This window comes from Aedes aegypti, chromosome 1, assembly GCF_002204515.2.
Source record: "Aedes aegypti strain LVP_AGWG chromosome 1, AaegL5.0 Primary Assembly, whole genome shotgun sequence".
NCBI classification, from domain to species: domain Eukaryota; kingdom Metazoa; phylum Arthropoda; class Insecta; order Diptera; family Culicidae; genus Aedes; species Aedes aegypti.
The window spans coordinates 295,472,089-295,496,558 of NC_035107.1; the positions used below are offsets into that span (position 1 = coordinate 295,472,089).

At 39.2% G+C, this 24,470-nt stretch overlaps 2 protein-coding genes across 2 annotated transcripts; one reads left to right on the plus strand and one right to left on the minus strand.

Moving 5' to 3' along the window:
• The first annotated feature begins 2,383 nt into the window (after positions 1-2,383).
• LOC5565938 (zinc finger protein 883) lies at positions 2,384-16,604 on the plus strand. Its single transcript, XM_001650260.2, has 4 exons — positions 2,384-2,704; positions 2,767-3,234; positions 15,072-16,196; positions 16,386-16,604. The coding sequence occupies exons 1-4, from the start codon at positions 2,463-2,465 to the stop codon at positions 16,537-16,539; spliced, it is 1,989 nt and encodes a 662-aa protein (XP_001650310.2). The 5' UTR covers positions 2,384-2,462; the 3' UTR covers positions 16,540-16,604.
• A 5,182-nt stretch (positions 16,605-21,786) lies between these two features.
• Positions 21,787-23,153, minus strand: LOC5565931 (electron transfer flavoprotein subunit beta). The gene is made up of 2 exons (XM_021838223.1): positions 22,907-23,153; positions 21,787-22,713 (listed from the first exon to the last, which is right to left on the minus strand). Exons 1-2 carry the CDS (start codon positions 22,955-22,957, stop codon positions 22,000-22,002), a joined length of 765 nt encoding a protein of 254 aa, XP_021693915.1. The 5' UTR covers positions 22,958-23,153; the 3' UTR covers positions 21,787-21,999.
• Between the last annotated feature and the right edge of the window lie 1,317 nt (positions 23,154-24,470).

Below are 24,470 nucleotides of genomic sequence, written 5' to 3' on the forward strand. Positions count from 1 at the left end.
TATCGTAACAATACAAATATAGATATTTTCTCATACACACATTTTGAAAATACAATACGATATATTGTGCATGTATTGTCTTGATAAGCAATTCGTGTATTGTTGTACAATTCAAAAACAATTCAACAAACTGTATCATGGTTGCATTCGTCGTTACAACTAATGTCAAGTGACTTCTAAAAAACTACTTATTTTTACTTTTTGAATATTTTCCACCCAACATTTCTTGCTTTTTGAACTTGTTTTGTTTATTTCTTTCAGCAAAGCTACATAGAAAAAAGCAACAGTTGTTTTACGCGAAAATAGGAATTTGACCAAAATTGTAAGGTATAAAACCAATTAAAAACAATACAATGTTCTGTTACAATATATTATATTGTTTTTGAATTGTATATCCAAACATGAATAATATTGCTTCGACATTCAATTACAATACGCTGTATTGTATCCAATACGTTATACCGTACATTAATGGTTTATTCCATTCACTGAATGATACGTTTTTATCCGGGTGGGTAACGGATTTTTCATCACTACTGAACGTTATGTTGTATTTGTAATGCGCCCAGAGGACATTATCAGCTTTATAAGGTGCCTAGTGATTTCCACCTGAATATAGACGACGAACAAGTGACCCTTAGGACGCAGCATATCCATGGTCCGCGGTATTCTGCCGATATTCAAATTAAGCAGTGCTCTGGGGGAATCCTACACCTTTCTATCTCTCTTATTTTCGCATTAATCTTATAATTAACCTTTTTTATTTCCGTTGACTTCCTCTTCTAAATGATAAAGTAAACGTTTGAATAAGCCTTCAATAATATTTCGATCAAGCATAGTTTCTTTAACTGAAACTCGTCGTAACAAAACCAGCCATGTACGGCATAAGGAGTTCGTACATCTCGACGTTTATCCATTATCGAATATTTCATTTTTTACACCTTTTATCTCAAAGCCCATGAAAAGTTTACGAACGGCTATCTGAAAATAAAGACGAGCGGACCTATTGATGGGCCAGCATTGAACATCGGGTAGTGTAGATACTCCGAAAATATCGAACAAAACAGCGTCTCTGTTGGCGTATTCTTTCATTATACAGTTTCTGTTGCGATACGTGATATGGCTAGGGACGCGACTCGTAACTACGGTTTAAAATATAACTTTATTACTAAAAAGTATAACGAATTAAAAACGTGTATGCACGCGAGCCGCCGATCGCAATTGTAATAGATGATGATGGTGGCCAACAATGGAATGACGAATGCCGAAACTTCCCATGACATCTGTCACAAGCTGACGGCTGTCAGCGTAAGAGCCTTGGTGGTTGTTTCGGTGCGTCCGTTATTGGGATAGGGTTGTCCTCCCAACAGTTTCATAATTGCTCTCTTTGTATTCCTAAAAATAAACGCAGAGAAAGTTAATATTTTTTAAATTCAGAAATTAATTCTTACGAAGGAACGTACAAACAAATGTAAATAGTGAAAATTCTTGACAGCTCATTCAACAATCTTAAAACAGCCTACTAAGATCAAGCTATAAAATTTGAAGGCAAGAAATGTCAAATTCAATTCATCCCTCGTAGTTTTATGGCTAGCGTAAAAAGCTGGATGGACCGTGATCATTGGCCAGACCCTCCCTCTCCCCATGAATGACCACGAGATCTATGGACGACCCCACACAGGCTGGCGATTCTGATTTGTAATCGAATAGACCAACATTTGTAGTCAGCTACTGTTTGTGCTGTCTTACCTGATTTCGATGGGAGCGTGAAAACTTGTGACATTCATGGGTAGGTACTACTTTATCAAAGCCTACGTGATTGAAAAATACTGAATTGATACTAAATACGCATGGATATGTGCCTCTTGAAATGTTTGTTTGTGTTTTTAGAGTTCATCCAGATGAAATGGCATTTTTCGAAATAGCAAAAAATGTTGTAGGCAACTCGTTGCAAAACTCGATTTTTTCAGCACTCGTTGTATTTATCCAACTCGGCGAGCCTCGTTGGATAAATGTACAACTCGTGCTGAAAAAATCATCATTTTGCAACTTGTTGCCTAAATAACTATTCCCATAGTAGATCCCATATAAACTTTGAACAACTAGCGCTTAATTATAATTTCACCGATCGAACTGAAATTTTTCACAATTTTTATGGAACGAAAACGGAATCTAAAAAGTCGACTGGAGCGAAAATAGGAATTTGTCCCACACTATTTCTGGTCCTGGTTGTACACCTGACTACGTCCTTGATGTGTTTTGTTCGGGATGATTGATGATGATCATCGCGCAGTCTCTTTAAACATCATCATTCAATGATGTTTACATTTTGACTGGCCTCGATTAACAGCTGGGCAGCTGCAACACATCACTGTTCGTACACTTCTGTTCTACAAAGCGGTTTTATAGTGATAAACTAGTGATCTGATCTGGTAATCAGTCGTCACTCTGTAGTGGCAATAATGCCCTGTGTGGTGCCGACCTGTGGCACATCCGAGGGCAGCTTCATGCTGTTCCCCAGGGACGGGTCGCTGTCGGAACGGTGGTTCGAGGCCATCCAGATCGGCTGTGGTATTCTGATGGAGCTGGCCGAAGGGCGCGATCTGAGCCAGACGGAGATCTGCCTGTGGCACTTTGAAGCGAACGAAACTGTGCCGGACGAGGAGGACCTGCGCTATCGGGAACCGAAGCTGTTCTTGAACGGGTAGGTGCCTGATGAGGGAATTTGCGAATTATAAGATGATAGAATTTGAATTCTGTTTCCAGCAATGGGGAGAAAGTGGAAATCGTCAGTTGCCGGTTGTGCTTGCATTTCTACCCGCGCTATTGCGTGGTATCCTCGGATGGAATCCTTGACGGAGTGGACCTTAAGTCGACCATTTACGAAGCGTTGAGCATCGCTCTCGGGGAGGACGATTTTCTGCAGCACATTTGTATGGAGTGCCTAGCCCGACTGGAGATACTGAATTCGATTCAGCGGGAGTTTTCCCAGGCGGAAGTGGAGTTCCAGGAGTTGCTCAAATCGGCGCGGGAAAGTACGTTCGACGTACACAGTATGGTCAAGCTGGAGCATCCCTCGGTGGATGCCTTCATAGAGGAGGAACGAGCCGAATCGACTCCGGAGCCGGAGTACGACATTGTTGAGGAAGTTATCCACGATGAGACCGCGACCGAGAAAGCCACCGTTAAGGTGACCATTACGGAAAGGAAGAGGAAGGATCTGCCGGTGGTCAGGTAAGTTTGAGATTTGGCGGTTTTCTAACATGTTTAGGTGCAATATTCCTCAAAGTCAAGGGTAAAATTAACCTTATGCGCCCTCCCTCCTTTTTTGTCAGCATAAAATACGTGTTTCTTCGTTATTTTTCAAAACTATTCAATCTTATGTCTGTCTTTTTCCTATTTTTTTAACTTCTTTATTAGTATCATTCCAAAGACGTGTAACTTTTTCGCAAATTTCACATCAATTTTTCCATTTAATCCAATTGCAAAGTATATGTAATGTTTAGCTTTTCGGTAGTTGTTAAACTTCCACTCGGCTGGTTAGCCATAAACCACGATCATAATTAAGTTGCATATCTAGCGAACCAACTCACTTTTACAATGGTGGGAGCTCCTTGATTGATTTGCTGTGAACGAACAATTCCAATTTTGTACTAAACTTCAATCAGCTCCTGGGTTTTCCCAATATGACATAATTTCCTCATCGCTTAACATTGCTCGTACGCCATCTGATCGAACAAGAATGTTTAGAGATTACAATTAAATTGATTATACTCGTCTAAGAGAAAGCTTGGAATGTATCAATTGGTCGTTACGCTAATGTATTACTGAGGCCGATACAGCTCTCGATTTCTTCAATCGTATAATAATTACACAACGTAACAAAAATTACATTTTTGCGTGTCCCAAGGATCAAATTATGTGTCTCTAGTAGATTTTGGGTTGCTGAATCTGATGCCATTCTCAGAAATATTCCAGCACGTCACAATTTTTAGCTACAGGTCGCCAAAGTTGTATTAAACACTGGTTTCAATTATGTTTACCTGAAATTTTAAGTATCAATTATCAAACTATTTTGTAATCTAATCCACCAAGCATGCATAATAGGCTTAAACTTTCATTTAAGATGTAATGTGGTTGAAATTACCTGATTTAATTTAGAATAAACCGATTTTTTTTAACATGCTTGCTGTCTCCATACAAAGTTCTTTGTTTCTCTTATACATCACTTTTTCAAACCAGCAAAAAATAAATTTTCTGCATCGAAAGTATTATAAACTTTGTTGATAAGTATTGTTATATACATAAAGTTTGAATTCTGTGACAAATCAAGCAAATAAATTGCTTTACAAGCTGACAAACTTGCATGCAAGTTGGCTGGTATTGCCAATTTTAGCATTTTCAATAGCCTATATCTCAAAAACTAGACGTACTATGATATTTTTGAAAACGGCAATGGATTCAGCAACCCTAAATTGAGTAAATAGAGGTATTTAGATGCTTGAGACAAAAACGTGTTCCGCAGTGTTATTGAACTTTTCGAAAATTATGTTCCACTGCGCATGTCTAGACCAAATTCAAATGCTTCTTGGTTCACCAACGATTTTCTAAATGCTATGGTAGTAAAGGATGTAGCATATCGTCAATGGGTCTGTAGTAAGAGTGATGCTGATCGCAATCAGTACAAAAGGCTTCGAAATAGGGTCACTTGCTTGATTAATAAGGCTCAATCTGAATATCTTTCAATAAACATAGAATCATCGTCTTCTAACAAGAAAACATGGCGAAGATTTAGGAAGCTGGATATGCTACTGCTTCAAATAACGAGGTGGAATTCTGTAATACTAGTGATGAAATCAACTCTTACTTTATTGGTAATTTTACACGTGAATCAGATTACCATTCTGTATCCCCAATAAACGTCGATGGGTTCAAGTTCACCTCTTGTAGTGAGTTAGAAGTAACGTCAGCAATCTTTTCTATTTCATCAAATGCAGTTGGATTTGATGGTGTGTCTTTCAGATTGAGATTCACAAAAATGGTTTTACCTTATGTCATTACCCCTATCACGTATCTTTTCAACTTGTTTATTTCTACATCAAAGTTTCCTCGAGCATGGATAGCTGCAAAGGTTTTGCCAATTCGTAAAAAGCCAAAGAGTAACAGGTTGGACAATCTTCGTTCAATTAGCATTCTGAGCTCGCTTTCTGAGGCTTTTGAAAAGATTTTAAAAATTCAAATACCAAATAGTCCGTACCAATCCGGATTTAGAGCAGAGCAAAGCACAACTACCGCACTATTCAAGGTTCATGACGATATCGATCAAATCATTGTTAAAAAAGGTGAAGCTTTTTTACTTTTAATTGATTTTTAAAAGCTTTTGATCGAGTACCACATGTTAAGCTTTTAAATAAGCTGTCGACTTAATTTTACTTTCATCGTAATGCTGTAACATCAATCAAATCATATTTGAATTTACGTACACAAGTGGTAGATACTAACGGTGAACTATGTAGTCCAATCACTATTCTTTGAGGTTTACCTCAGGGGTACCGTCTTGGGTCCCTTGCTTTTCTCTTTATTTATTAACGATTTGCCATCCATTCTGAAGTTCTGCCTAATACACATGTTTGCAGATGATGTGCAATTTTATTTCTGCACGGCTAATACCAATTTAGAAAGCGTAGCAGTACTGATAAATTCTGATCTTAAGCGTGTTGAGAAAAAATCTTCTTCCGATAAATCCATCTATAAAAAGTCAATGTTTATTTATAGGCAACAGGCTCGTTCGCCTTTACCTAATTTGTTGATCAATGTTGAAATCATCCAATATGTTGACAAAGCTTCTAACCTAGGAGTGATATTCCAAAATAATCTTGAATGGAATGTCCAAGTGAACTCACGATGCGGGGAAATATACGCAGGTCTTCGACACTTAAAACTTACAGCTTCTATGGTTCCCGTTTCTACAAAACTACGATTGTTCAAATCACTTTTGTTGCCTCATTTTTCGTATGGTTTAGAATTGATTTTAAATTCTTCGGCTTCTGATTATGACCGTTTAAGAGTTGCTTTGAATCACTGTGTACGCTGGATATTTAATCTTAACAGGTATTCTAGAGTAACGCACTCACAACGACAACTTCTAGGATGTTTCTTTTATAATTTCTTCAAATTACGTTGCTACATAACGTTGCTTAAGATAATAAATAATGGGCCAAAATATCTTACTGATAAGCTGCAACCTTTCAGAAGCATCCGAGTACGATACTTTGTGCTATTGCAGCATAACTTGTCGGACTACGGTAATACTTTATTTGTACGTGCAATTATACTATGGAAACAACTTCCTAATGAAATTAAAGTTACGCGTTCAGCAACAAGTTTCCGTCGTGAATGTTTAAGCTGGCTTAATGGGGGAAATCAAAGTGATCGATGCAGCAAGTCAATTAAAAAGAGAAAACTCAATGTTTGTATTGTTTAAATTTATTTTATTTGTATAAAAATGGAAGTGGTAAATTTGAAAAACAAAAATAATACCGATTGTAAAAAATAATAAGGGAAATACTTTTACGCAGCAAGTATTTTCATTAATAAATAAATAAAATAAGTTAAAACTTACAACTTTGTTGAGGACAGCACGCCGATAATTTCAAAGTCTTGTGAGTTACAGGCAAATTTCGAGTTTTTTTAAGTCTATTTTTGAAGTGAAATTTTTCAATTTACTAAAACGACCTTGTCGCACGTTTGACAGCAAACGTTACCTAACGAATGTCGCTTAAAGAAAATAATATCGAACCAACTCCATGAATTATGGGCATATTAAATTTTATATATAAAATAGCTATAGTTCTTCACCTAAATTTGTTCATAACTTCCAAATAACAAGAATTACAAACTTGCAATGTAAAGCAAAAATGGTAAAAATCTCGTTAGCGAGTTATGTAATTTTTAACAAAATTTGCAGAAATTTGTAAGAGAAAACTCGTTTGAAATTATATTTGTCTTTAACTTTTTACTAACATCTTTAACATTGTTCATGTCTTCTACAAAGTTGTAAAATATGTTAAAACGTGTTTTGTTGAGGACCCCAAATAGAGAGTTTTAAGTAAAGAAGTTATCGGTCGATTTCGGTTTCATACGGCTCATTTGTTTTGCGTTGCGTTGCGTGGTAACGGAGTGTTTCGTAGATTGCATACTGAAAACTGTCATGTTAGTTACTTTACCACTCTTATTCCAATTGCTTATGAAGAACTATTTTGGATGGAATAGTTATCCAATCGGAAGTTAGAAATGAAAAGACATGACAATGTCCCTTGCCGTCCACGCCCATCTTCTCCGTTACAAGGAAAGGAAAATGATATGACACCTACTTGCGAGCGACTCACCGACGCCCTCATAGATGTCAAGGAGTTGGATGAAGGGAAGGGTGATGGTCTAGAATTCACTATGAGCGAGTGATGCGACCAGTTTGAAATTTAGTGTAGGTGTAGTTTAGTATACTTTTTGTAATTGGGTGTAAGTGTGAATGTAATGGTTTGATCATCGTTGGAGTGACGCAGCTAAGAAAGTTAATGACACCTCATGCACGTTAGTCTTCCAGGGATGGGACACAGGTATTTCCACCTAGCGCCCTTGGTTTGAGCGCCATTACTCGCTCTCTGAAACGAGAAAATAAATTGGCCCGTCCCCATGATACAGAAAGAGCCCAGATTGCATTAATACATGTGGTCTTATCGGAACAAACTCACCAAATACGTTCATATGTCTCAGTGCGCATCGTACCTTCGTGCTGTGCGTACACGAATTCTCTCTGCTCTTGGAAGTTTTCTTAAAAACTACCTAAAGCAATAAAACAGTACTTTTCAGTGCTACAAAAACAGTACTTTTCAGTGCTAAAATTAAAAACGGTACTTTTCAGTGCTACTAAAACAGTACTTTTCAGTACTATTTTTTCTACTATTGATCCCTTTACGATCCTTGTTTGGACCCGTGCCTTCGATTTTTCGTTGGACCCGTTGGCGAAAGCTAGCGGTGGTAATCCTTCTTGGACACCGTCTTGGGAAAAAACCTTTCGAAGGTCACGTCTTCTTTCGTTTATTAATTAAACATGGTATCAACAACAAACAAAAGGAAGGGTGAATCTCTGAATTCACTACTTCCTTCAAAAAAAGTGGGTTTTAAAACTGTCACTACACGTGGCAAGAATGGAAGAAAGGACGCTTCCCCGGAATGCGAAGTTTCTTCCAAGGGTGAAATGAATAATTGTATCGAAATGAGCAATCAGTTCGATGCTCTAGACAAATTTTCCGAACACCAAATCGAAGCAGCCTCTAGCCCAGGCTCTTTGATTCAAGTGAGGAAGCAAAGAGTGCCGCCTATCGTGGTCAGTTGTTCCGAATTTGCGGGATTTAGGCAGGAGATCTTGAACTCCATTAGGGGAATCAAGGTTTCCTTCCAAATCGCAAAGAAAGGAGACTGTCGCGTTTTGCCGGAAACTCTTAAAGATCGTGAGCTTCTTCTCAAACATCTTGAAGAGAAGAAGCACAAATTTTTTACTTATGACGACAAAACTGAACGTTTGTTCAAAGTTGTCTTGAAAGGTCTCTCAAGTGACTATAAATCACTTGAAGAGATCAAAAATGGAATAAATGATTTACTCGGATTTTCCCCAGTCCAAGTAATCATTATGAAAAAGAGAACCCAATCTGGCATTGTTCGGAAAGGGCTTTCTCAAGAATTTTATTTAGTTCACTTTAACAAAAAAGAACTAAATAATATTAAAGCTTTAGAAAAAGCAAAACTTTTGTTTGATGTCCGTGTGACATGGGAACATTTCCAGAAACCTGGAGGAAATTACCAGAACCCCACTCAGTGCCGTCGGTGCCAAAAATGGGGTCATGGTACAAAAAATTGTCGCATGGATGCTAAATGCATGATTTGCGGAGGTTCTTCTCACGCCAAAGACGTCTGTCCAGTGAAGGAAGATACCACCAAATTTATATGTTGTAATTGCGGGGCTAACCATAAGTCCAATTTTTGGAATTGTCCTTCACGCAAAAAGGTCATTGAGGCTCGTGCCAGGCAGATGAAAGATAATATCCGTTACGATAACGGTCGTTTCCGGAAATTGCCTGGTAGAGTATCGAACAATGCTCATTTTTCAGTTAACGATCGCTTGATCATGAATCATACCCATCAGGAAGATCATAATCATGCTCATTCACAAACTAATTTTAATCCGTCGGGTAGCCGTTCGAATCTTTCTATTTCGAATGTATCTACCCACGGTAAATCCTTTGCCGATATCGTAGCAGGAAATTCGAAATCCTCCCCTGTTCGATCCATGGGTACCCATTCTACTTGTTTCAAATCAAATGGAAAAAACCCTACCGCCACAGGTAACTCCGCTTCTTCGTCTACCGGAAATTCCAATGGGAAATCACATGACATGTCTGCCTCTGATTTTAATTTTCTAACTGAACAATTGAATCTAATGATTGATGCAATGTTCAAAGCCACCACTATGACTGAAGCAGTCCAAGTAGGTGTAAAATTTACAAATCAAATTGTTATTGGATTACGTTTTTCTAATGGATCCAAATAATAATTTAAATATTTTAAATTGGAATGCTCGTTCTCTGAATGGTAAAGAGGACGAGCTGTTTAATTTTCTTACGGTTAATAACGTGCATATAGCAGTTATTACCGAAACGTATTTAAAATCTGGATCTAAACTCAAAAGAGATCCTAACTTTTTTGTTTATCGTAATGATCGACTTGATGGGGCATGTGGGGGAGATGCAATCATCATTCATAGGCGTATAAAACATCAACTGTTTTCATCATTCGAAACTAAAGTTTTTGAAACTTTAGGTGTTTCTGTTGAAACACAGTTTGGTAAATATACTTTCATAGCTGCCTATTTGCCTTTTCAATGCTCTGGGCAGCAAGTTAATTTGCTCCAAACTGACTTGCGTAAATTGACTCGCAATAAGTCAAAATTTTTTGTCATTGGTGACTTTAATGCCAAACATCGGTCATGGAATAATTCTCAAAGTAATTCAAACGGCAGAATTTTATTTGATGAGTGCTCTTCAGGATATTTCTCAATTCAATACCCTGATAGCCCCACATGTTTTTCCTCTTCTAGAAATCCATCTACGATTGATTTGGTCTTAACCGACTCTAGTCATCTTTGTAGCCAACTGATTACTCATGCTGATTTTGATTCTGATCATGTCCCTGTTACATTTCAAATATCCCAAGAAGCGATTCTCAATCCTATCAGCTTCACTTTCAATTATTTACGAGCCGACTGGAATATATATAAAACGTATGTTGACTCCAATCTTGATGTTAACATTTCTTTAGAAACTAAACTTGATATTGACAATGCTCTTGAAACTTTAACAAATTCCATTGTTGAAGCCCGGAGCATTGCAATTCCAAAATGTGAAGTAAAATTTGAATCCGTGATTATAGACGATGATCTTAAACTCTTGATCCGTCTTAAAAACGTGAGGAGAAGGCAATTTCAACGCACTCGCGATCCTGCTATGAAAATTATATGGCAGGATTTGCAGAAAGAAATCAAGAAACGTTTTGCTCAATTAAGAAACAAAAATTTTGAAAATAAAATGTCTCAATTGGACCCTGGCTCTAAGCCCTTTTGGAAATTATCGAAAATCTTGAAAAAACCTCAGAAGCCAATACCGGCATTGAAAGAGGAAAACAAATTATTACTAACTAATTGCGAAAAAGCTCAAAAACTTGCTATGCAGTTTGAAAGTGCGCACAATTTTAATTTAGGACTTACTAGTCCAATTGAAAATGAAGTTACTCAGGAGTTCGAAAATATTCTCAATCAAGAGAACGATTTCGAAAATGCCTGGGAGACTGATTTGGAAGAAGTGAGAACTATTATTAAAAAATTCAAAAACATGAAAGCTCCTGGCGATGATGGAATTTTTTACATCCTCATCAAGAAACTTCCAGAAAGTAGCTTATCATTTTTAGTTGATATATTTAACAAATGTTTTCAATTAGCATATTTTCCTGACAAATGGAAAAATGCTAAGGTTGTTCCAATTTTAAAACCAGACAAAAATCCTGCAGAAGCTTCTAGCTATCGTCCAATCAGTTTGCTTTCCTCCATCAGTAAACTTTTTGAAAAGGTTATTTTGAACAGAATGATGGCCCACATCAACGAAAATTCCATTTTTGCCAATGAACAGTTCGGATTCCGCCATGGACATTCGACCACTCATCAACTTTTACGTGTAACAAATTTGATCCGTTCCAACAAATCTGAAGGCTATTCTACTGGTCTTGCTCTTCTAGACATAGAGAAAGCATTCGACAGTGTTTGGCATGAAGGTTTGATTGTAAAATTAAAAAACTTTAATTTTCCAACATACATTGCTAGATAAGAATTTAACTTTCAAAAATCACATTGAGGGCATTCAAGCCAAATGTAATAAATATGTAAAATGTCTCTATCCCCTTATTAATGGAAAATCAAAGCTTTGTCTTAAGAACAAGCTTTTGATATTCAAACAAATTTTCAGGCCAGCCATGTTGTATGCTGTACCAATATGGACTAGCTGTTGTAATACCAGGAAGAAAGCTCTGCAGAGAATTCAAAATAAAATTTTGAAAATGATTCTGAGGCTTCCTCCCTGGTTTAGTACCAATGAGTTACATAGAATATCCAATGTTGAAACATTGGAACAAATGTCAAATAAAATAATAAATAATTTCAGGCAAAAATCGTTACAATCTTCTATTGCCACGATTAATGCGTTATATGTTTAGGTTAAGTTAGGTTAAGTATCTTAAAAACTTTTTTTTTCTCTTATAAGCAGGTGAAATCAACTCACCTGTAAAAAATCTGAACTGCTACGGCAAATGAAATGTAATATGTTGTTAACAAAATGTTAATTAAATCTTAAATTTGTTTTACCAAATTAGGATGATAGTGTTGTCAAATAACACAGAACACCTAGATATAAGAAATGAATGTAATGTTTGGAATGATACTAATAAAGAAATTAAAAAAAAAAAACGTTCATATGTCTAAACGCCGAGTTTAAAACCGTTTCCTCAAAAAACTTCAATTCCTCTGAATGATTTCGTATATGAATAGATCTTAACGGCAAAGCCTTGTAGCCATAACCTTTTTTGTCTATTTCAAAATTACACAATAAATGGAGAAAGCTTGGTTTGAAATAATTCTGTGTAGCACAATAATCATCATCGAATGCGGGTTTCACACTTAACACGGGTTGTTCAATATATATTCAATATCTAAAAGCATTAAAATAAAAAAAAAAACATTTAAAATGATGCGTGAGATGCCGTATGATTTTTTTTCTTAATTTGTCAGAATCACAATTATTTCAAACGAAACAAAAACTATCCGGGTGGCGTAGCACCAACGGGATCATGTCAACATCTAGCACGCCACAAGCAATATTCAAAATCTTCGCTATAAAAATACACTTTGATGCAGCACAATCAGCCAGTTCTATTGCAGTTATTTAGCGTTGCACAAAGCACTACAATCCGGATAACATTGCACATGCTAATATCGGCGGAATTGCGAACAACGAGAGCACGAAAAAAATTTACAGGTGGCATAGCACCATCAGCCGAATCTATTTTTCACTATCCGAAAACGCGGAACCGAGATAAACGTGACAGAAAATTCAAAACGCAGCCGCCCGCGCGCTCGGCTTGCTGTGATCACTCCGTGGCCAACCGGTTTCATACGGCTCATTTGTTTTACAGTAAAAACGCATGAAAAGACTCTCATAGACAAAAGTTTTTATCATCTGCCGGAAGGGAAGATATGGTAATTATAATATGTATGGGATGTCTCCGCCATTTTGCACCGGAAGCAGGTATTGGGGCCCAAACTACTCCTTGAAAGTGAATAATTTTTGAATAACTTTGTTTTTTTAAAAGACAGCGTGGTGACATGTTCAGCAAAAACACGGGTTTTTGTAGAAAACACAAAAAATGTGAAAAGTGTTGGAAAAAAGTTATGATAAAAAATATGATTTTTTAGGGTCATTCACATACAACGGCACATACAAACATATTGGGGGATTAGGGGCATAATGAACACCCGGGGCGAAATGGACACCCCGTCAATCTCTGAGAATATGCATACTTCATCAAAAGTTCATACACTGCATGAAATCTGTATTGTATTTGAAATGTTTGACGGTAAAAAAGTTTATGTTTTGCTTCAATTATCCTTTGAAATTTGACTTTAAGTTTTTCTCTGCTTTAAATTGGCATATAAGCAAGGCGGTGTGAGAATCTAGTTTTTGAGCAGAATAACGAACCCAGAACGGTTCATTTTAGCTCTTTTGATAGAGGAAGAGCCCTTTTACTCATACGGACGACTGACATTTTGGAATCATTAAATTTCATGCAAGTGTTCATTTTGACCCGATACCTTTTTACTAAGAGATAGAAAAATCATGTCTTCGACAAAGTTGTTTCAAATTGCCACTTCCACAACTTTGTGAAAGACACCATATGTCTATCTACATGTGTAGAAAAAATAGTCGGTCCAACTTGAGGTAAAATTGACAACAGGTTTTTGGACTAGATTTTATGCTATTCACAGTCTCTAAAATATAGGAACTCGCCAGGGGCGAAATGCCACGTTTATGAAGATAAATAGTAATAATCCCTCTATAATAATTGAAACGCCATTGAAATACTTTGGATTTTGTTAGTAGTCATGCAAAAAAATGTGATTAGATGTAGAGTTTCGTTCTACTTTGTCGTAAGCGCTATTATTCAAACTTAAAATGTTCCACTATGGCGGATATTCCAACTTACCTGCAACATATATTCATTTTCCAAGTGTATTTTTGTGAAAGCTGTCATGGTATGTACACTTGTACACCAAAAATGCAATAAAACTACTGTGTTTCGTTAAATAACTTCAGTTCAATTATCCACTTCGCACTTTATCATCGAAATCTCATGGACGAACACGATTCGAGAGAAATGCTTAATGATCGACACCAGTCACACCACTTTATGATACAAGTGTCTTCCCGTCCACCTATGTGACTTACTTCGCCAGGCACTTATTTTCACTATGGAAAACCTTCGTACTTCTCCGCTGAAGGATTTCATTCCAATCACACGCCGTAAAAGTTCTATAATTCACAAAAAAAATATGAAATTTCCTCATGAACCGCGTAAAATTGAAAATGTAAACGAAGTTCAATCCGTCGTACTGAGAAAAATAAAGCTTGTGCGCATCAATGTGTGCGCGATGCTCGACGTAAAAATACGGTTCCTTTGATTGTGTTGTTTTCGCTGCACTGTCAGGAAATGCCATAATTGTACGGTCAAAAGGAAATGTGTTCATATGTTTGGGCTGAATTTTGATGACGAACAATGAATTTTAAAGGATTTTAGTATATTCCATCATGCTGAAGGAATGGAGGGAGATGCCCGTAGATCTATATACTCTAGTAAAACATTTTATTATAGCTTTTATATGTTGTGTTTTGACCACTAAATATATCACAGTGAGCCGTAAGTTGTGAGACGAATCTGGAAACTTATTGCGACAGAAATGAAAACGATACGACGGATTGAGAATACGGCAAGATACATTTTTTTGCATTATTTCCAAAAAGAGATCAAGATTTATCAAAATCTTATTGTACAATGCTAAAGCCGTTTTGAGAAAGAATTGTTTGGCATTGGTTTGTATCAGCATCATTCACTGCAATACTGGGAACATTCTCACTGATCAATGCTTAATACGATGGATACTTACACATCATCCTATAAAATTCCTATGATCCCGACATCGTCGAAAAATGTGAAAATCATGATCCAATCAAAATGACGTAGGTAAGGCAGGATTGAACAGTTTAAAAAATAGCAAAAAAGAAATTGCGTTTAACTATTTCATTTGATGTTAAAGAAAATTGTACCTTAAAATGTTACAAAACCACGAAGTTAAAATATTTCTCGCAAAATAAGATCGTTCTGTGTATTTACTAAACTCACATGTCTTGCAATTCAAGGGTCAGAAAGAAACGAAGACGGGTGCAGTTAAATCTGGTCAAAATGATGAAAAGGAAATGTTACATTTGCTCAACGGTTCTGAAAGATGCCAACGAACTATCGCTGCATCTAACGGAGATGCATTCCACCACGAGTGGCTACCACTGCAAAGAATGTTCCAAAGATTTCCCACTCTTGCCGGCTTACAACCGGCATCTTTCTCGTCATGAACAGTCCGAAAGACCGTTCAAGTGCAATTTCTGCCCAATCCATTTCAAATCGACGGTTCGACTGAAAGCCCACGAGAACAAATTCCACGGCACAGACCACGACGTAAACTACCTTCCGGAACAGCCCTCCAGAATAGAATGTGACATCTGTGGAAAAGCATTCAACTACAGGCACAAGCTGAAGGTTCACGTTCGAATGGTGCACATGGGAAGTAAGCAACCGACGTGTAGCATTTGCCATAAAAGTTTCACTGCAACGTCCAGCCTCGAAAGGCACATGCTTCTGCACACGAACGAGAAGCCACATGTCTGCGGGAAGTGTGGAGCGTCCTTTCGTCGAGCGCTTCAGCTTCGGCACCATATGTCGATGGAGCACGAGGGAAAAAATCCCCACGTTTGCAGCGAATGCAACGAGGAGTTCAAGAACTACCATCAACTCTACAATCACAAGCAGATCGTGCACCAGAACAAGGCCCACGCCAGGAAGGCCAAGCAACGGATTTATCATCTCGATTGCAAACTCTGCAAGGCGACCCACACCAAAACGGCCGACCTGGAGCGACACATCGAAGTGGACCATAGCGATCAGTCCTATCCGTACACCCAGTGCGCGGATTGTCCGCGAACTTTCCTCTCCAAGAGCCACTTGGATCAGCACAAGGCCATCCACACCGACAAATACGCCTGCCAGGAGTGTGGCAAGCGGCACACATCCATCCAGGTGCTGCAAACCCACGTGGAGAGGGCGCACTCGGATGTTCGAAGGTACGATTGTCCGGTTTGCATCAACAAGTCGTACAAAACGGCGGTCTCGCTGCGGCAGCACATGGCCACGCACTCACACGGGAAGAAGTACGTTTGCGAGTTCTGCAACAAGGGCTTCGTGCGGAAGGATCACATGCTGATACACCGCCGGTGAGTTGCTTTTGTCTGATTCTCGCATAGTTTATGATAACGCCCTAAAAGCCATCGAACCAAGTGATAGAGGATGATACTTATTGATTACGAACACACTCGGTTACCAATGGCTTTTAGGACGTTATTATAAATTATGGGAGAATCGTATGGATTGAATTGGTTGGTAACGAAAAGTTTTTTTTTTAGAATCCACACCGGCGAGAAGCCTTACCAATGTGTGAACTGCCTGAAACGGTTCAACGACAATGCCAGCTTCTGCAGGCACAAGAAGCGCTGTCTGGAACCGATGGCCAAGGCGGACGATGACAATGTGGATGATCTTCTTAATTTTGACTTTTGATTTAAGTTAGCACAATTTAGTTGTCAGTAATAAATATTATTAACAATTGTAGATACCTTATCCTACGTACCGATTTTCATCAATATGGTGTGATTATTGAGAAAGTTTTGGCTAGACATCGGAATTCGGAAATCGAATCGAATCGTTTCGTGAATCCAGCATTGTCCTGAACGAGATTTGAGTAGAATCTTAAAAGGGATTAAATCAGAAGATTGATCAGGAACATATTCTTGAACATAATTCGAGTAGTAGCTATTTTCATAAGCTTCTGATATAGACTATCGACCTGCCCTACACGCTCGTTCAGATCTACTAAAAAGTGAGTAGATTTCGACTCATTTCGGAACAAAGTGGAACTGCTCAAAAGTGAGTAACACCATCGTTACTCACTTTAGAGTAACATAGCCAAATGTCAATATGGGAGTAACACTTACTCACTTCGTTTAATCTGAAATTTGCGAAAGTGAGTAGATGTCACTCACTTCAGGAAATAATAATTTTGGAAATAAATGTATTATGTTATTTATAAACTCAGAAGAAATATACAAAGAGCATAACATTTATTCATTATCTCATACATAATACATAATAATAATACATGATAACAAGTTAAAAAATTGTGATATTTGTGTTGAAATTTTCGCTGCTCTGGAATGGATCCCCGGATGTTATAAATATCTGGGGCATTGATGAAAGTTATGGAGGATGTAGTTTGACCGATCCAGTAGCCTTCCCGGTTAGACTGTAAAGAATTGATATTTAGTCCAATAAAAAAACAACGGTAAAACTTACAGTTTATATTTTTTTTGCGGTTATTTGATCAAAACCTTGGTCATTTTCAATCCGACCTCGCTTCACTTGATATCAGGATTATTGACTTCGCAGCACTAATCTGGAGTTCGCCGGTTGGACTTCCGAAGCGCTCTGCCGGCTCGGCTTTTATCTCGACTGTTTTTGAAAACAGTCCGACATCACGGCGACGGAAGAAATTTCACCACAACGGAGGATTTGTCAGTTCGAGCGCGCGAAATTTTCACAAGTCTTTGACGTTTACAAAGTGAGTCAAATATGTTTGTGTTTACTCAAAAGTGAGTAAGGTCGTTTTCTTTCATGGTTGAGTAAAAAGTTACTCACTTTGATAAAATAAAGTTACTCACTTTTGACAGCTAACTTGAAACTTCAAAAGTGAGTCAAAGTTACTCTCTTTTGAGTAGATTTGAACGAGCGTGTATATCACTGCAGCGATTGGCAGTAGACTGAATGTCTCGGGTCCACCCCATCTGACAAGCCTTTGAAAACTTTGTTACCATGATTTTGTATTCGTCCATTTCGAAAGCCTGTTCTGGAAAGATCCCTTCAGAAGCTTGTGGAAATCTCCTTTCAGAAGTTTATGAGAAGTTCTTTTCAGAAGCTTCTGGGAATTTCTTTTCAGAAGCTTCTGGTAAGCTCTTTTTAGAAGCTCTGGGAAGCTCCTTTTAAAAGCTTCTGAAAATGTACTTTTAGAAGCTTCTGGTAAGCTCTTTTCAGAAAATTGTGGAAATTTTCTTTCAGAAGCTTCTTAGGAACTCTTTTCAGAAGCCTCTGGGAAGCTCCTTTCAAAAGCTTCTGAGCAGCTACTCTCAGACGCTTATGGGAAGCTCCTTTCTTTTGCTTCTGGAAAGCTCCTCTTAGAAGCTTCTGGAAACCTCATTTAAAAAGCTTCTGGTAAGATCTTTTCAGGAGCTTCTGGAAAGCTCCTTTCAGAAGCTTCTGGAAAGCTCCTTTCAACAGCTTCTGGAAAGCTCCTTTCAGAAGTTTCTGGAAAGCTCCTTTTAGAAGCTTCTGGAAAGCTCCTTTCAGAAGCATCTGGAAAGCTTATTTCAGAAGCTACTGGGAAGCTGCTTTCAGAAGCTCCTAGGAAGTTCCATTCAGAAGCTTCCGGGAAGCTCCTTTCAGATGCTTCTGAGAAGCTCCTTTAAGAAGCGTCTTGGTAGCTTCTTTCCAGAAGCTTCTGGAAAGCTCCATTCAAAAGCTTGTGAGAAGCTCCCTTCAGAAGCTGGGAAGCGTCTTTCAAAAGCTTCTAAGGAAGTTCATTTCAGAAGCTTCTGGGAAAGCTTTTTTCTTCATAAGCTTCTGGGAATCTCCTTTCAGAAGCTTCTAGGAAGCTCCTTTCAGAAGCTTCTAGGAAGCTCCTTTGAGAAGCTTTTGGAAAGCTCCTTTCAGAAGCTTCTGGGCAGCTCCTTTCCGAAACTTTTGAGAAACTCCTTTAAAAAACTTCTAGAAAGCTCCTTTTAGAAGCTTCTGGAAAGCTCCTTTCGGAAGCTTCTGGTAAGCTCTTTTCAGATTCCGGAAAGCTCCTTTCAGAAGCTTCTGAGGAAGCTCTTTTTAAAAGCTTCTGTGAAGCTCCTTACATAAGATTCTGGGGAAGCTCCTTACAAAAGCTCCTGGAGAAGCTCCTTTCAGAAACTTCTGGGAAACTTCTGGAAAGTTTCTTTCAGAAGCTCTTGAAAAGCTTTTCTATGAGAAGCTTCCCTTAGAAGCTTTTAGGAAGCATCTTTCAGAATTTTGTGGGAAGCTTCTTCCAGAATCTTTTGGGAAGCTGCTTTCAGAAGCTTCTGTGAAGCTGCTCTCAGAAGCTTCTGGAAAGCTCTTATCAGAAGTTTGTAAAAAGCTCCTTTTATAAACTTGTGGAAATCCCCATTCAGAAGCTTCTGGAAACTCCTTTCAAAAGTTTCTGGAAAGCTCATTTCAGACATCTGTGAAATTCCTTTCTGAAGCTCCGTTCAGCAGCTTCTAGTTGATTACTTTCAGAAGCTTCTGAAAAGCTCCTTTCTTAAATTTTTGAAAGGCTCATTTCAGAAGCTTCTTGGTAGCTCCTTCTAAAAGTTTATGGGCAGTTCTATTCAGAAGCTTCTGAGAAGCTCCGTTCAGAGGCCTTTGGGAACACCTTTGAGAAGCTTCTGGGAAGCACCTTAAAGAAGCTTTTTCCAGAAGCTTCTGGAAAGCTCCTTTTGGAAGTTTCTGGAAATCTCCTTTTAGAAGTTTCTGGTAAGCTCTTTTCAGAAGATTGTGGAAATCTTCTTTCAGAAGCTTCTGTGAAGCTCCTTTCAGACGCTTTTGGGAAACTCCTTTAAGAAACTTCTGGAAAGCTCCTTTTAGAATCTTCGAGAAAGTTCCTTTTAGAAGCTTCAGGGAAGCTCCTCTCAGCAGCTCCTTTCAGAAGCTTTTGGGATGCTTCTTTCACAAACTTATATGAAGCTTCTTTCAGAAGCATCTGCGAAGCTCCTTTCAGATACTTCTGGGGAAGCTCCATTCAGAAGCTTCTGTGGGAATATTCTTTAAGAAGCTTCTTTCAGAAACTCTGGGAAGCTCCTTTTGGAAGTTTCTGGAAATCTCCTTTTAGAAGTTTCTATTAAGCTCTTTTCAGAAGATTGTGGAAATCTTCTTTCAGAAGCTTCTGTGTAGCTCCTTTCAGAAGTTTCAGGAAATCTCCTTTCAGACGCTTCAAGGAAGCTTCTCCTATTAGCTTTTAGGAAGCTACTTTCAGAAGCCTTTGGGCAGCTCTTTTCAGAAGCTTTTGGGAAACTCCTTTTATAAACTTCCGGAAAGTTCCTTTTAGAAGCTTCTGGAAAGCTCCTTTTGGAAGCTTCTGTGAAGCACCTTTTACATAAGATTCTGGGGAAGCTCCTTGCAAAAGCGTCTGGAGAAGCTCTTTTCAGAAGCTTCTGGGAAACTCCTTTCAGAAGCTACTGGGAAACTCCTTTCAGAATCTTCTGAGAAACTTTTTTTTAAAGTTTCTGGAAAGCTCTTTTCAGAAGGTCGTGGAAAGCGCTTTTAGAAGCTTTTAGGAAGCAACCCTCAGAATCTTGTGGGAAGCTTCTTTCAGAAGCTTCTAGGAAGCTGCTTTCAGAAGCTACTGGAAAGCTCTAATCATAAACTTGTGGAAATCCCCATTCAGAAGCATCAGAAGCATTCTGGGGTAGCTCCTTTCAAAGGCTTCCGGGGAAGCTCCTTTCAGAAGCTTCTGGGGAAGCTCCTTTCAGAAACTTTTGGAGAAGCTCCTTTCAGAAGCTTCTGGGAAGCTGCTTTCTGTAGTTTCTGGGAAACTTCTATCAAAAGCTTCTGGGAAGCTCCTATCAAAAGCTCCCGGGATGCTCCTTTCAGAAGCTTCTGGGAAACTCCAGAAGCTTCAGAAGCTCCCTTTAAGAAGCTCCCGGGAAACTCCTATCAGAATCTCCAATCAGTACCTCCCGAGAAGCTCCTTTCAGAAGCTTGTGGAAATCCTTTCAGAAGCTTATGGGAAGCTCTTTTCAGAAGCTTCTGGGAAACTCTTTAGAAGCTTCTGGGAAGCTCCTTTCAGATGCTTATGGAGAGCTCCTCTCAGAGGCTTCTGGATGCTCCTTTCAGAAACTTCTGAAAAGATCCTTTCAGGAGCATCTGAAAAGCTCCTTCCAAAAACTTTCGGGAACCTCCTCTCAGAAGGTGCAGGGAAGTCCTTATAGAAGCTTCTGGGATGCTAGATTCAGAAGGTTTTCTGAAGCTCCTGTCAGAAGCTTCTGGGAAGGCTGCTTTCAGAAGCTTTTAGGAAACTCCTTTCAGAATCTTCTGGAAAACTCCTTTTAGAATCTCTTGGGAAGCTTCTGGAAAGCTCTTTTAGGAAGCTCGTGGAAAGCTCTTCTCCGGTAAGCTCCTTTTAGAAGCTTTTGGGAAGCTTCTTACAGAATCTTTTGGGAAGCTCCTTTCAGAAGCTTCTGGGAAGCTGCTTTCAGAAGCTTCTGAGAAGCTGCTTTCATAAGCTTCTGGAAAGCTTTTTTAAGAAGCTTGTGGAAAGCTCTTTGTAGAAAATGTGGAAATCTCCATTCAGAAACTTCTCAGAAGCTTCTTTCAGAAGCTTATTGGAAGCTTCTGGGAAACTCCTATCAGAAGCTTCTGGGAAGCTCCTATCAAAAGCTCCAGGGAAGCTCCTTTCAGAAACTTCGTGAAAACTCCTTTCAGAAGCTTCTGGGATTTCATTTATCAGAAACTCCAATCAGAACCTCCCGGAAGCTTGTGGAAATCCCCTTATTTTCTAAAATCTTTTTTTCATGATTCCAAATCGGTTCAAAATTGGCAAAGCTGTTGTTAGTTGAAAAAATACCGTTGCTAGTAATGTTACTGACAATAAGAGTAAATATTAATCTGAATGATCTCAAGAAAAAAACTTCGGTACGGTTGTAAATTTTTTTGCATTGTATCAGATGACATTCTTTCCAAATAAAATCCATCCGGTGATTGGAAGCCCTTAGATTTTCCTTTTTATTTCACAATTTCCATTTGCACTGTAACAAACACATCTAAACAAAAAAATCTCTCGATCAACTCAGCTCGATCGCATGCGACCGATCGGCACCAGTTTGAAAAATAGAAAAATGCACTTTGAGACTGAATTGCTCGTACGATACGAATTTACTTCTTCACATCACCTCCTCCTAGCTCACCATCCTACTTGATATGTCCTCCATCACGCAGTTTGCTCAGCAACGTGTCCACGTCGGGCAGGATCGAGCCGGCCTGGCGCACCGGAGGATCCTCAACGGACACCACCTCGATGCGGGGCGTCGTGTCCACGCCGAGATCCTTCGGGGCCACCTTCTTGATGGGCTTCTTCTTGGCCTTCATGATGTTGGGCAACGTAGCGTAGCGGGGAGTGTTCAAACGCAGATCGGCACTGATCACGGCCGGCACCTTGGTCTTGATCGTTTCCAAACCACCGTCGACCTCACGAACCACCGTCAAACCATCGCCGGTCTTCTCCACCTTGGAAGCGAACGTGGCCTGTGGCCAATCGAGCAGGGCGGCCGTCATCTGAGCGGTCTGATTGCAATCGTCATCGATCGCCTGCTTTCCGAGGATCACCAGATCGGCCTTCTCGTCCTGGGCCAACTTAGCTAGGATCTTCGACACATGGATCGGCTGCAGCAGCTCGTAGTCCTTTCCGGACACCTCGATGTGAATGCCTCGGTCGGCACCCATGGCCAGTGCGGTACGGAGCACTTCCTGGGACTGGGCCGGTCCCACCGAAACAGCCACAACCTCCGAGGCGATCTTCTTCTCCTTCATCTTGACCGCTTCCTCGACGGCGATCTCGTCGAAGGGGTTCATCGAGTGCTTGACGCCCTCGGTCACCACACCGGACTTGTCCGGCTTGACGCGGATCTAGAACGAAACGGAAAAGTTCCCATCGGCTTAGATTCCTCAACCTGTTGTGTAATTCAAGGTTAGCCTATTTCGAGTAGCAAACGCGTTCGCGTTCGGCACTGTCTTCTTATCAGCGAATGGAAATCGCTTTATCTGTGTTTGACCAGAGGATGGAATTCTCCATCTTCCCTATGAAAATAGGGATACGTACCTTGACGGCATAGTCGATGACACGCTTAACTCCGACCAGGACTCGAGACATGGCTGCTTCTTGAAGGATGGACCGCGAACCGTGACGACTTATTACTCAATTAATTTGTGCTGATCTGTTGGAGGAGTGCAGTGGAACAAGACTCGAGAATAAGTCCTCTCTCAGTGATGGCGTTGATTGAGTAACGAGACACAGACACAACCCGACAGAGAGGTTTGTGGAAGGTAAAGCACAATAACACGGATATGGAGAAGAATTTTGCGACCGTTGGGGAAAGCAGGACGGAACGGACGTTGGAATGGGACGGCAGATGAACAAAGGTTGATTGGCAACAAACGGGACGGAAGGGTTCCCGGATGATGGGATTTGAGGCTTGATAGACGATCGGTTGTGCTTGGAGTGACCGGCGAAATTATAGTTGAACAGGCAACCCTGTTCATGATGATAAGCAGAAACCGGCTCACGGTGCTCCCCAGATCATTATTATCGGAAAAAAAATCTCCCATCAGCGCACCATCGTTTTCTATTGGCTAAGCTGTTGCAGCATGCAGCATGTCTGAGTAAAATTACAAACAAAATCATTGGGCCCGTTTTGAAGTTATGCCGTTTTGATGGTTTAATGAATTACATGCTGATTTTAATAAGATTTTGAGGTACACTCCTTTTGCAGTATAACCATCAAAAGCACTGATTAGAAATAATAGGGCTTTGTAATACCGTTAGTTCATGTTCAAATGTCCATGTTCAGATCTATTGCAAAGAGTTTCTTTTTAGAATTTCCAGTTCAAATCAAAACAAATGTTATAAATATCATGGTGGTTCGAATGCTATTCAAGTACGACACTTTTACTTTAAATATTATAGAAATCGATTGAGATTCGAAAAAAAAATGTTGTTTTCAACGTTAAAATTGTTGGTTGAACTTGTTGGCTTACAACCGGCTCAACGAGCGGTTTCACAATCGAAATAATAACACCTACGCACGAAGTTGTTTAACGATAACTTATTTATTAGGTGTGTCTCTCAAGACGGTCGAATTCACACTATAACAAAGGGGTGGTCCATTAATTACATAAGGGCTTATGGGGGGAGGGGGGGCTGAAGACTTCTTACGCACCATATAAATTATTTTTGGTTTTCATACAAAAAATCTTACCATTAGGGGGGACGGGGGGTTGAAAAACCGCTCAAATTGTCTTGCGTAATTAATGGACAGCCCCAAACAGAACGCATCAACACGCCACAGCGCGCTTTTCCTCCCTCCTTTTTTTCTTATCACGGTACAGCGCTGCAAAATCACTTGTACTAAAGATCATTCGCAGTGAGGCGAATACTGCTTTCTCCAACAGAACTTTCAATTCATAGAACAACATAAAAATAAAATATTAATCGATGTTTTTCATGTAAAAGCGATTATATACCTATCATGAGGATACTTTGAATTGTAGTATTAGTTTTTGCATAAATATTTGAAAACCATTTTTGATCCATAGTGTGACAACAGATCAAATTAGCGGGGCAAAAGTTCTTGCAAAAAAGAATGCAAAACGCCTGGAATCCACTT

Bases quoted from the DNA above. Each gene is read 5' to 3' on its own strand.
- LOC5565938 (XM_001650260.2), top strand. From the start codon at position 2,463: ATGCCCTGTGTGGTGCCGACCTGTGGCACATCCGAGGGCAGCTTCATG. The intron at 2,705-2,766 runs GTAGGTGCCTGA...TTCTGTTTCCAG, and splicing joins CCGAAGCTGTTCTTGAACGG to CAATGGGGAGAAAGTGGAAA. The intron at 16,197-16,385 runs GTGAGTTGCTTT...TTTTTTTTTTAG, and splicing joins CACATGCTGATACACCGCCG to AATCCACACCGGCGAGAAGC.
- LOC5565931 (XM_021838223.1), bottom strand. From the start codon at position 22,957: ATGTCTCGAGTCCTGGTCGGAGTTAAGCGTGTCATCGACTATGCCGTC. The intron at 22,714-22,906 runs GTACGTATCCCT...GTTTCGTTCTAG, and splicing joins TCATCGACTATGCCGTCAAG to ATCCGCGTCAAGCCGGACAA.